A 13,563-nucleotide genomic window follows, 5' to 3' on the forward strand; every position below is an offset into this window, starting at 1 on the left:
AGACATGAACAAACAATGACCAATCTTTGCTGTACAAAGATATATCTCCTCTTGTGAGTGACTGTATTAGGTGACTGTATCCTGCCTTTATTCCCTAGAGGATTACTCAGCTTTTACGAATTGTTTCCAGATCTAACTTCAGCTGTGATAACATGGCAGACTACATTCTTTAATCAACTGTTAAATATTAGGAAAAGTCAAATTTCATGAGGGCAAATTCAACCGTAGCCAGACACTTCACAATATAAAAATGTGTGACTTTTATCCTCTGCTTCTTTCCTGGATTATCTAAGAATGGCAGCTAAGTAAATTAAAGGGCTCAGGAACATTCACATAATCCAAGGTCTTAAAGCCTTGTGCTAGTGACCCACTGGCAAATACCAGTCCATGAATGTGCACTGTGTGTACATAAGTGCCAGCAGGGAATTTGGAGGCAGGGATGGAGTGTGTAGGTTTTGTGTTTGTGTATGTGTGTGCAAGTATGAGGTATGCATCAATGTATAGTGTGTATGTGTATGTGTATGTGTGATGCCAGTTTGTGTGTGTCACCAGTGCAGCAAATGAAAAGAGTCCTGGTCCTTCTTATCCACTTTTTTTTCTTGCTCCTTGCATCAGACTCGGTTCCCATGACATTGGCCCTACTTTGGCTTGTTGAGTAAAAGCCTGCACTGTAACTGGCTTCGCTAGAGCCTGCCAAGGGCCAGTGGGGGCCAATCAAACACAAAAACACTCTTAGGGGGACTGGCAAAATCTGATGCACTGCCCCTGCATCCTCTTAAAAAAAACACCAGCAATTCCTATATATATATATATATATATATATATATATATATATATATATATATATATATATATATATATATATATATATATATATATATGAAATTGATGATGATATTGAAAAGAAGGATGATTTCTCTCTACCAAAGTAATGAGTGGTGATGCTTACTATGTTGATTTAGGTATTCATTTAATTGGTGATTTGATTTGATTATTCAAGGATGAAGGAAACATGTAGACTGCACCTTTTTTTTCTTTCTTTCTTATTTCTTGAGGAATCTTTGTTATCCCCATAGAGGCAATTTGTTTTGTAGTCTTATCTCTTACTTCTTGCTTTTATTTTATTACTTTAAATAATCCTTTTGAGGGTATATGAATAAGCTTTGCTTCAGCCTACACCTTTTTCGGTCTAGATGTTATTTGTATATTGGAAACTTTTTGTAATGTTTTCTTTGAACAGTGTATTCGTTTCCTTGTTGTAATTTCTTTTTTTTTTTGCAAATAAAGCTTGTCCATCAGTAATCTTCTTCACGCATCTTCTACTTTTACTTATTAGCATCTGCATGGTACTGTGATGCAATGAGTCCTCTTTTATAGAAAAGTAATGAATATCAGACGGAGTTACAAGTTGTTTTTTTTTTATTATTCATAGCTTATATCTATGTATTATCTGCGCGTGTTGCAGTTTTTTTTTGTTGTTGTTTTTTTGTAGCTCTGTGAACACCTTTCCTCTAAAGTGACCCAGCCAGTGAAGTCATTATGCTTTCCACTCTCTCAACGGGAGGTGGGGCTTTTCACTGCAAACTTCTCCTGCCCCGCTGCACAAAGACCGGAGCGCAGTCACGTCTTCTCCACGCTGTGAGTGCGCAGCGCCTGCACGGATCGCTCCACTTCGGAACTACGTTGCATGAATACCTGTATCCCTCTGGTGCAGGTTTCCTGGCCGACCATCACACACTCCACTGTGGCCAATTTCCAGCAGATACTCCGACCCCAACAAAAGCATCGGGATCCGTGAACACAGAAGCTGCGGGAGTGGTCTGGGAACTTTTTTTTGCCACAATGAGCAAGCAAAAGGTCAACCTTGACACCTACAGCCTGTCGCTGCTCATGGCCAAGGAGGACATCCTCAACCCTCGCTCCTCCACCAACTGGTAACATGAACACACTTGCATCTATCTGCCTTAGCCTAGGTGATTAGTCTTTTTCTATTCCATAAAAAAATGTAATGTACAACTGGGCTAGGAAAAGCAAGCGAGATGAAGGACTTTCATGAAACTTTTCCATTGTTTCTTGCGGGAATGAGTAACGGCCGCAGCCACAGCGGCGGTTGCGTAATCGGAGGATTGAGTTGAATTAATCCACCCAGGCACGTAGAAGTAGCCAACACAAAGGCTGCACGCAAACTTGACTACAAGTCCCGCAGTGACCAATGCTTGTATACGCAGTTTAGTGGCAAGATGATGCATTGACTTTGTCCTGACGTGACGCACGCAAACGGCTGGAGCGCATGCAGCAGCTGGCTGACGGCCCGGAGCCTCATCAGCGCACTGCGCTCCCTGGCTTTGGTTATTCTCCACCAAAAGGTGCGGGTGCTGTCATCGGATCGTGTTTGATGATCCCTGACAGGGTTGTTTGTTTTTTTTTAAATAGAGGTTCTTTAATTTGACAGAGTGCATCGCATGCGTAAATGCCATCCATATAACCAGTGCCAATTATTAACATGACGAATTAAAGGGGACCTATTATGGCATCTAATACCTATTTTAAACAGGCCATGAATGTCTTAAAAACAAGCTTTTGATTGTTTTTGCTAAATAAATTAGAAATTCAGCCTCTAAACCATGTCTTTATCAACTCATTCTCTAACCTCCTTCTCTATGAGGGATTCTGAGTGGACGGGGAGGCTGTGATAATGAGGCACTGTGCTGATTGGCTGCCTGACGCGATGACGTGATACACCGCTACGAAAAAATGGCGGAAGCTCCGGCCGGCAGAGTTCACCGTGTCCTTACACCGTGTCCTAACTGCATGCGATGCGAGCGAGCGTCAGTGACAAAATCACGCCGTTTTGAGCTGAACATTTGTCGGACGCCCTGCTTCTATTTTCTTCCTGTCGCTCGCGTTGAAAGCCGGTTGAAAGCGCTGTAGGAAACAGTCATGGATGAGGAACGGCTGATCCAGTTAGTTGAAATGAGAAAATATGTTAAAGCAAGAAAAAACGTGTTTTTCATAATAGGTCCCCTTTAAGATGTCTGTAATAAATGGAAGCTGTAAGGGGAGGAATATCGAGCAGTCAAGCCGATGTTGAGTTAAAAATGACCAACCAGCGTTCACATTATAATTTAGGTGTAATTGTGAACAAATATAGGCAAGTGTTTACACATAACAACTGGTTTAGGTTTAAAGCTAAAGTATTCTTATTCTTCTTCTCATATTACAAATGGAAACATGAAATTGTCTACAATATACAGTACTGGGAAATGACACCATGTAATGTAACCTGAGGACAAGACAGCCGATTCAGTTCCTTCCTTTGTCACAGGATTTGGGTGGTCTGTCACTATGGTGATGCATCAGTCTTTTCCAAACAATTTCAGTCTACCTTCTCCTTATTTTTCTTTTCGAGTTTCCTTCTATTCCCATGTGTGTTTCATTACCATCTCCAGTAAAAAATATGTCATTACTATTACTACACACATACAGGAACAGTTGACTGTAGCACAACCCCTCTCAATAATCTGTTCAGTTAAAAGTTAAGTAAAACACAGACCAAGGACCAAGGTCATGCATGCACTTGTACAGAAGTGTAATACTGATTATGCCTCTCTGTATTTCATTCTGGTCGTCCTCTCAAACCTCTTCGGCAGCGCTTCTCTGCCTTCTTTCTGCTTTCTTCCTGGTTTAAATTTTTGCTACAGTAACGTCATTCAGGAAAGGAGCTTCAGAACAGAGTGCATTAACCTTTTCGACACACTGAAATCTTCATGAGTAGGATGGAAGAAGTTCTCTGTCTGGGCCGATTGTTTTCTGTGTTTGAAAAAAAATCATTTTCTGAATTGCTATGGAGATTTTGTGCCATAGCAGCAGCTCAATAATGATACCTAAATAATCCAGTCCTTGTTTGAGAGTGTTTGTCTGTGTACAACACATTCATCTTTGATTGATCTTAGCCAACACAGGAAGGGAAAAAGAAAATAAGAGAGCGAGGGAGAGAGAGATCAGTTCTAGAAAGCTAAATAGCCCTGCTGAGATTGAATGGAGTGGGAGTAGGGGCTAAGGAAAGACAAGCTACTGACGCAGGGTCATTGCCCAATGTGTGTGGAGGTTTTAGAAAGAATTTTTGTGCGCAAGTGTACACAATATTTGTCTCTGGATGTGCATATGGGTTCTGCAGAGACAATTAAGCTGAAGGCGTTCAGGAGTTTGCATGAACTGGGGTCGGAGTCTTGTTTTGTTGAATGATCCCACCCCCACTTTGTGGCCTTGAGGTCCTTGTGTATACTATCTATTGACCTTGTTTTCTGAATAGGAAACAGAGCCTTGGTAGGTGCAACTCTGAAGAAAAGAGAAGTAGTTTCAATGCATACTTCATTAAGCTCTGCATGAAGCTTTGGAGGTTTCCTAACAGTCCAACACCAGGATGGATACTTACTTCTAAGAAATCAAGCTGTGATTTGCATCATTTGTCTTTTTGATTGCATTTGTATGAAACAAAGAGTACAAGTCATTCTTCTGTCAGAATTTAAACATAAATAAAGCGCCATCCATTTCCAGGTGTTTCTTCCTCTAGGTGCCATACAGATAAGAACAGATTAACCAATGGTTTTTTGTCTTTGGGTGGGTGTATAAGAATGTTATTGTTTCAAGCTTTGCAAAGCACATCAGATAAGATTTTCTATTGACTTGTAGAGCAACTCATGATAATGAATGTGGACTGTATGGAGAAATCAGTGGGTCCTGCTGACTTGAACACAACAATAACCCATTTCTCGAGCAATCTTTGATACCTCGTTGCACATTTTTGGAGAGTGTTGCTGGAGGTTATTGCAGTCAGGTAGAAACGGAGAGCATGTATTTTGACGTAATATTAACAGTCTGATTTTTTCTTGATTCAGTGTTTAAATAGAGACTTTGATATATTTCACCTCCTATGATAAAGGCCTTGACTTGACTTAGTTAGTAATACTGTGTAAAAGATAATGGTCCATAAAATTATTTTGCATTTAAAGTAGTCTCTCACAGTAAAATGATACGAGCCAAGCAGTATATAACCTCCCAAACTGAATTATTATGTATGACTTAATCATCATTTTCTTCATTTTTTTTTTTTTCAAATCGTCAACCCTCCAGTTAATGATAAATGAAGGGTCTTTTATTTCTCTATTTCAGCACAGGCCTGAGGTGTTTGTGTTGCTCCTACTTGCTAGAATTTCTGCAGGCTTGTGCATGATTAACTGAAAAGTCGCTCAGTCTAAAGTTACTTATTAGATGGAGCACACTTGTGGGTGTGGAGGGAGGATGGCTAGGAGGAAGATCAAATGTGAACCTTGTGTGTGTGTATGTGTGTGTGTGTGTGTACACCTAGTGATTTTCCTGTCTATAGCTATCAAATAGATAACACTTACATCACTGAACTACACATTGTTGGAACTTCCTTACACAAGTTCTGCTTTTCGCTCCGTTCCACACACACACACACACACACACACACACACACACACACACACACACACACACACACACACACACACACACACACACACACACACACACACACACACACACACACACACACACACACACACACACACACACTGAGGCTGTTGCATAATCCCCATCCAGCTTGGTAAAGGTAACCATAACTGTCTTTGTTGAAATAAATCCCAGTGATGAACTTACAAAAAAATCCCACTAAAGGAAACTACGCAAGTTGGTTTTTCTAGCCATAATGTTAAGGGCTAAGCTTCAAAGTCGGCACAAAGGGGTGTTATCAAGTTAACAGGACATGTTTTTATTGATCTTTGAGATAAATAGTATTGTACAGTAAATGGGAAGTCAAAGAGTGTGCACATTGAACTGATGCTGAGTCCATTCTTTGACTTTGTATCTGCTTCCTGTGCAGTATCTTGCAGGAGCTGTCTATGTGGCATTGATCAGCACTTGCTCCAGCCCTAGGTAGATATTAAGAAGGGAAATGCCCAGGAAAGATGTCCAATGGGACAAGATGAAAAGATATTGTGCTGCACCTGAGGAGGTTGTGCCTTCTGCAGAACCCTCCGCTTGCCTTGCTGCCTGTGTGAACAAGTTTGTGGGTGGCACGTTGGAAAATGATGATAATCTAGCCATAATAGCTGTTATCTTATGTACCTGTTTAGATGAAGTTAGAGAATGATTTTAGAAGTTATCACCTAACAACTGCTTACAACCCTTTTAAATATTGTTTAGATTCATTAAGGTGCTCACCGTGAAGCTGGAAGGTAATAGCGGGTTGTAAGCATGATGAGACATGACTAGATGGTTGTAGTGAATGTGTAGTTTGGGGGGGAGCAAAAGGTCGCATGTGTGGCTGCCACACAGAAGGTGCAAACATTTGGGAATTAAAGTTTCATGATTTCATGGCGCTCCTGTGCTGTTATTCCTGTCGGTGTCAAATGGCTATTGGGGGTTGAAATTAAAAGCTGATTCCCCAACAAAAGATATTGTATCCAGCAGGATGTCTCTGATCCTGCTGTAGTTGAAGCTTTATGTAAAGATTGTCGTGCCATTCCTCCTTACACCTGACCTTTCCATCAAATCCTCCCTTTGTTTGCTCAAGTGTTGTGCTGATCTAATTGCAGAATGCCCTTACACAGTGTTTCCACTGATAATCTGTCCTTTTCATGGCTACAGTGGAAGACGCGACAAATAGTTATTGTTTCTCCATTTAAAAAGAAGACACTGAAAACTTTGAGGAACTTGATTTTTTTCCCTCTTATTTTTGCAAATGCTACAGAAAATAGAAGCTACATAAATAACTTTCTTGTTTATTTTACTTAATGAGCCCTGACTGGAGCGCCATTACCAAGGCGATGTCATAAAGTTGAGGAAAATCATGTTGTTTTAGTGAGTCTGCTGTTTTTAATGTTGCAGATGTCAGAGTGTGATAATATTGTTGCTGTGCTTAGACTAAATCCTACGGTAAGATGCGTGCATCATTTTTACCAACAAACCCCTTTGGTTCTCGTTTGTGCACCATTCCTGCTCTGGAGCCAGAACTGTGAACTGGTGCATTTCAAACACACAGTCAAGTTCTGAGGTGTTGGTTAGGCATCTGGAAAGCTAGTTAGGACATGTCGCCTCCCTTTGTCATTTTATTGTCATAGGCTTAGTGCACAACCACAGAAGACAGTGTGATCATGATTCCTGTTCTGATATTACTGGCAATTCATTGGAGCCAGAGTTCTTAATAAATTTGCAATGGTACGTCATGTCAGTATGCATGTTGAGGCAGGAGCATCATCTTGTGAGGAACAATATCCCATTATCTGTGTCCTCCGCTGATGTTACCTTGTTTGCTTATATTGGCTAAAAAATAGTCAAACTAGTAATATTTGTGGGGAAGGGGGAAAAATAAAAGGAAAAAGGAAGAAAAAAATGGATATTACAAAGACATCAAACTGCTCTGTCAAACTTCAAAATAAACATTATAGATCCACACTCTGTTTCACATAGTTTACCAGTGATTGCTTTCAAAGTCTGCCACCAGCTTTTGTTCCCTTTTATAAATGAATCCAAATATAGCAGATACTACTGTGTGTTCATTTCATGGAGTTTTCAGTAGGTATATATTTATATTTTATCTCTATATTTTAATAAAGAGATGTTTTTAATCTTGGAACTTGTTTGAATCTTTTTATTTTTTTGCCAACTTACAACAGAAATATGTATTTATAACTTTGTTATGTTGAGTTGAAATGTTTTGAGTCTTGTTTTTAGAGTTACGTTTTTTTTAATTATTTTTTTTATTAGGTGTAAAAGTATGTTTCTGTATGTTGCTGACAGTTTTGGTTCTAGACAAATCCATAGAATATTTCCCGTCAACAAACCCAACCACCCAAAATTCAGCAGGGTGTGACATCAGCTTCACCTTCTCTATTGGGCAGTTATGCAAATATCATACAGACACGAGGACAGTTCGGTAAAGACACCCTCCTTTATCATTCCTATAGTTGTTTTAACACCAGGAGGTATCACATGCTTTCCTTTCTGAGTTACTTTAACAATTGTTCCTACTTTATCGTGGTTACGAAACAGCTCCTTGGTTATTATGACATTCCCAGGGTTACTTAACATATTGCAGCCAAGTAACACAATCCAAGGCCTGGGCTGAGAACTTCAGTTGGCCCTCCTGTCATATTTGTTCACTGGCTGGTGGTGGGATTCAGCTGTTGGTACTTGTGGAGAGTTCAGGGGCCTGTGTTGTCCTGACGACTCGGCTGAGAAACCTAGGTTGTTTGTCAAGAGGGACTGAATGAACTGAGGGAGATTAGTGGAAAGGGACCGGGAAAGGCTGGGAAGACTGAAAATGAATGTAAACGGAAGTACACTTGATAAGAAATACAGTAGAATACCAAGATGAGATGTGAGAAGAAAGAGGAGACAACTGCAGTGAATTGGAGACAACTTCAGCAGGGTGATTTGGACAAGAAGTTTTTGCTTAGTAAAATCGACAAATGATGAGAGGACAGGTGATGGTGAAGAGGACTGAGTAAAAGATCAAAGCAGAGGAGATGACTCAGATGAGCCTAAGTGACATACTTGAGAGTTTGCACTGTTTAATTGAAGGAAATGTCACAAGATAAGATGCCATGGTGATTTTACTGGTCCCATGATTACTGTGATACGGTGAGGAGATGCTGTGTATGTGTTTGTGTGTGAGACAGTAATACACAGGAAATGCCAGAGTGATCCCACTGGGCTGTGATTTTAGAGAATTTATCATTAGTCTCCCCTCTCCTCTCCTCCCTGAACAAATCATGTAACAATTTACCACATAGGGGCACCCAACAGCTCTGTTGTATAATCACCAAAACACTAAGCACATATTCCTTTGCCCCCTTGGAAACCTCTCATACAATCTGCCTGGTTCCCATTGTGAGCCAACCCATTTATACCAGCCCACATCCCCTGGTGCTTTTCATTGTTTTTCCCACTGTGAACTGTTTAGTAGTTTTTCTCAAGCCTGAATGTATCCCTTCTTCCCCCAATGTGCCCCATCACTTTTTATGCCCACTCCTTCATGACGGTAAGTTTGATGTATGAAGCCCTAAAGAGCAATTTCAGCATGTTTTGCTTAAAGCTATTATTGTCATCTCTTAATTGGTAGGCAAATTGAACATAACTGAAAACATTAGGAGTTTCTTTCAGTGCACAGAATACATATGCAACACATGGGGGAACTTATACAGTACATATTCTTAAAAAAACAACACCAAAATAAATCCAAGTTATCAAAACCTTAGTCACTTGAAATGCTGCATCCTAGAAAATGTCCCAGTTTAAGCAAACATGAAATTAAGTTAAAGCTACACATGTACAGTTAGTGATGAGGTGTACGTTTGAAAGTAAACAGACACACTTCCGTTGTGTTAGTTCCCGCAAATGTCACATACACTGAAGGGTGGGGTGGAGGTGTGTGAAAGGGAAGTTTATAGATTTATGTTGACGTGGTATACTGAACTGATGTGCACCATTTGCTGGGGAAAGGGATACTGTCCATGTATTTCTTTAAATAACATTCTCGTATTGCATCTTGAGCTACAGTATACTAAAACTGACAGACTGATGATTCTACACTACACTGACACACTTTTCTTGCGGGTAAAGATTATTTTACAAAGACAAGAAAGGGCATATACAGTAAGCAGTTAGAGGGTGTGTAGCTGTGCTTGCACAACGACTGTTTAGCATTATCTGTGAGTTATTGCAGCGCTGTAACATGAGAACAACTGTTGTCCAGGTGACGTCTCATCACCTGATAACTTGGTTTGTACTGCTGTCCATCTGTGCCTTGCCCTGGTCATAATTTAAAGGGTGTGCTTTGTCTGTATTTGCTTTACGTTGGTTGTTTTAGGACTTTTGGAATTGACATCTACAACATAATAGCTTACTTTTGTCCCTCTTTGTCCTCTTTGTCCGTCCCCCACTCTTTTCCATCTGCCTCAACACAGGGAGGGCTGTTTTTTCTTACTGGTCCTTGGCACAGATTTAATTACTTGTTTGTTTAGTTTGTCATATTCTAAACGTCTCTGGCTCTGTCTTCTGCTGAGAACAGAGATTTTCTTCCCTCCCCTCCTCCTTTCAGCATTCCAACCAGTCCACTCTGCCCCTTCACTCCCTCACCCCTCACTGCCTGATACTGTATGGAATCTGTTGTTTACCTTTTTACCCAAGCTTTCCTACGTTCAGTTCTGATACACTTTCTGTTCTATGGTAATTTTCTCCTCCGCTCCTTCCCTCCTATCATTTCTCCCACTATTTACCATTCTCTGCAGACCGAATAGCTTTAGTGGTCTGTAATACTCTCCAGGGGAGCCTGATTTTGCTCTCCGCCCTGTCAAATGTTACACAGATCTGTCAGTGTTACTCACAGGGTGGATCTCAGCAAATCATTTTTTGAGTCAAACAGGCAACGCCACTTACAGTTTACTTCCAATCTGGTCTGCTGATGTTAAAAAGGGACTTAAACATAATGCATTAACAACGTGAGCATTGCTCCACCATCACTGCAAAATACACGTCATTGCTTTATTGCTGCATTGAAGATACAATAATATTTGCTACTCAAGGCGTGTTATGTCCTTTAGTGTTTTAATTCAGGCCAAATTTGTTTGTCAGTTCTGTGACTGATGAGGCAAATTTGAGCAAAATGGCCTTTTCTAGCTTCCAGCAATGTCTTTAGTCGTAGCCACGCTTTCTCTGTCATTACTCTCTACTACTAAGATGAGCTCCTCTGTGTTTGGGAAGTTATGTTTCCAGGGAGGTCTGATCTGGTCCTGGCCACCCACATCCCAAACAGTGAACCTGATTTTCTTTTAGGTTCTGCAGTTTTCACATTGACACCCATAGTTGGGATGGTTATCACATTTACCAACCTTCAGTTAGTACAAGATCATTGTTTTTAATCCAGGAGGATCTAGCCCAGGGGTCGGCAACCCGCTGCTCTAGAGCCGCATGCGGCTCTTTAGTGCCGCCCTAGTGGCTCCTGGAGCTTTTTCAAAAATGTTTGACCTTTTTTTTCCTTTTTTTTCTTTTTTTTTCCTTTTTTTCTTCTTTTTTTCTTCCTTTTTTTCTTCGTTTTTTCTTGTTTTTTTCTCTTTTTATTTCTTTTTTTCTTCTTTTTTTCTTATTTTCCTTTTTTTCTTTTTTCTTCTCTTTTTCCTTTTTTTCTCTTTTTTTCTTCCTTTTTCCTTTCCTTTTTATTCTCGACATTTCAACTTTTTTCTCAAGATTGTACTTCAACATTAATCTTGACATTTCGACTTTTTTCTAAACATTTAAACTTTTTTCTTGAAATTTTGACTTTTTTCTCAACATTTTGACTTTTTTCTCGACATTTCGACTTTTTTCTCAACATTTAGACTATTTTCTCAACATTTTGACTTTTTTCTCGAAGTGCATAATGAAAAAAACATCTTCCCCCAGTTATAACTAATATAGAAACATGCAGCATGTGTTGCCTTAATTCTAAGGCTGATACAAGACTCAGTCATTTTTTGCGGCTCCAGACATGTTTGTTTTTTGTGTTTTTGGTCCAATATGGCTCTTTCAACATTTTGGGTTGCCGACCCCTGATCTAGCCCAACCATCAAAATCCTCATTTGTTCTTTTGACTAAGGGCTGAGCAAAAAGGGTGAGCCTCATAACTTGTTGACAATGTTTGACTCTGCAGAAGTAAAGGTTTTATTAACCATGACAATACCAAGGTTGATTGTGTATTAGCAGTTCTCTTATTTTATATGTGGATTCTATATGGTTTGGCATTCATTGTGGACAGCAAAAAAAGAATTTCATTGTGCAGGGAAATGTGCTTCCTTACGGTGCACGTGACAATAAACCTTGAATTATGAAGGCTATAATTCATTAAATCTAATTTTGAGCTTTAGGCTACTGTATGTAACACATTAACCAAATTAATTTCTTGAGTGGGTCCAATAATGAATACACAGGGAGTCTGTTTTGCCAGCTTAGATGCTGTGGACTTGGACTTGGGCATGATTACACTATTGGTTCAAGCTTTGTGTAGCACGCACTACCATCACATCATAACCCAAACCTCTGCCAGATGTTTACACAAGGCCTTTTCAGAGCCTGCCTTACTTTTGACACAGTCATACACACAGAGCTGACCACACACCACAGACTGAGCTGGAGTTTCACAGTGTGTGTTTTACAATATAAAGATGGAATATTTACTTATTCTATGTCAGTGGTGGCCGAAGAACATCAATTACTTTGGTAGAAGCTGCAGTTTCATGTGTGCATTCAACACAAAAGTAGTTTGAGTAAATATAAATTCAGGTTTCCACACTCAGTGGGAGATGTACCGTCTTTTTGAAAGTGCTGTGAACTTGATTGGACAGAAAGGGTGTGTATGATCAAGGTTTAGTAACAAAAGTTGCCAGATAAATATTGTATAAAGATGCACTCAATCTAAAAAATCAAGTTCAGTTTGAGGGCCTTAGACCGCACTTAAGTACGATACTTCGGTAAATGTACAACGAACAAAACCGCACCTCAGTGCGCTACCCTCTTCATATGGCATTACTTCAATCCCATATCAAGTATTTGTTGAGTATGGTCCTCAGTAGAAATGACATCAGCAGGGTATTACACCCTGTTTCATCAGTCACAATACTTCTAGAAGGAATTCAACTTTCTTAAAAGAAGTCATCTTACATCAAGAGGCCACAAACACTTTCTCAGACATTTGGTTTCCGTGTGTTGTATACAATGTTCATATTAATGCTATTTTAGGGGGCACTGATACAATTGTCCCTTTTTTCAAATCTTAGTTGTTCATCTTTTTAATATGTTGTCCCTGAGACCCAAGTCAGCCCTGTTGCAGGGTATTTAAGTAACAGAGAGGTTTCCACAGTTACATCATTTTGACCTCCATGTTCATCACTTAAAAAAAGTAGTAGTAGTAGTTTAGGGGACAGGAGAATGTGGTTGGATGGTTTTCAGTTTAATGACTTCATTGTGTGTATTTTCTAAGTGGTATGATACAAAACATCACTCTATTGAAAGTGTGAATGCTGTCTAACAGCAGCATCAACGTGTTTTGGATTTAAAACACCACAATTCCAGTCAAGATGTTAACTGTGATTCATAAACTTAGAATACCATAGGCTTTCACAACTTAAATACCATAAATGTCTCATTTTACCTTTTTAATATTCCATCAGTTTCTTACTCCCTTCTTTCTCAAATGCCTAACCGTTCCTCATAAACTTCCACATGTGTCTGCAGTCCAGACTGTTGCAGGAATGTGTTCACCGCTGGGGTTGCTCCATGGACATTGTATGAGTAACGTACTTGATGGGGGAGGAAAAATGACTTTTTCAGCAGTCAAGTCTTGCAGGACTTATTTTGTCCATGTTTGGAGCGAGGAAATGAGTGTTTTGCGCAGTGGGGACGTCTCTGAGCTCCCCTCTCTCCAACGCAGACAGAGAGGTAGACGAAGAGACAAGTTAAAAATAGAAATGGGAGCCCGGGTTAGCTTTGAGCTGAGTGTAAAGA

General features: G+C 39.9%; 1 protein-coding gene across 2 annotated transcripts in view; it reads left to right on the top strand.

Annotated features, from left to right (window-relative positions):
- Positions 1–1,594: 1,594 nt before the first annotated feature.
- Positions 1,595–13,563, top strand: part of si:dkey-40c11.2 (drebrin-like protein A) — a 35,361-nt gene continuing 23,392 nt past the window's right edge. For both annotated transcript variants that reach the window (XM_061728975.1, XM_061728976.1), the window contains exon 1: positions 1,595–1,934. In XM_061728975.1, the coding sequence (XP_061584959.1) occupies positions 1,843–1,934 (92 nt within the window). In that variant the 5' untranslated portion in view covers positions 1,595–1,842. The remainder of the gene's footprint in view (positions 1,935–13,563) is intronic.

Source organism: Cololabis saira, chromosome 9 (genome assembly GCF_033807715.1).
Source record: "Cololabis saira isolate AMF1-May2022 chromosome 9, fColSai1.1, whole genome shotgun sequence".
NCBI classification, from domain to species: Eukaryota; Metazoa; Chordata; class Actinopteri; order Beloniformes; family Belonidae; genus Cololabis; species Cololabis saira.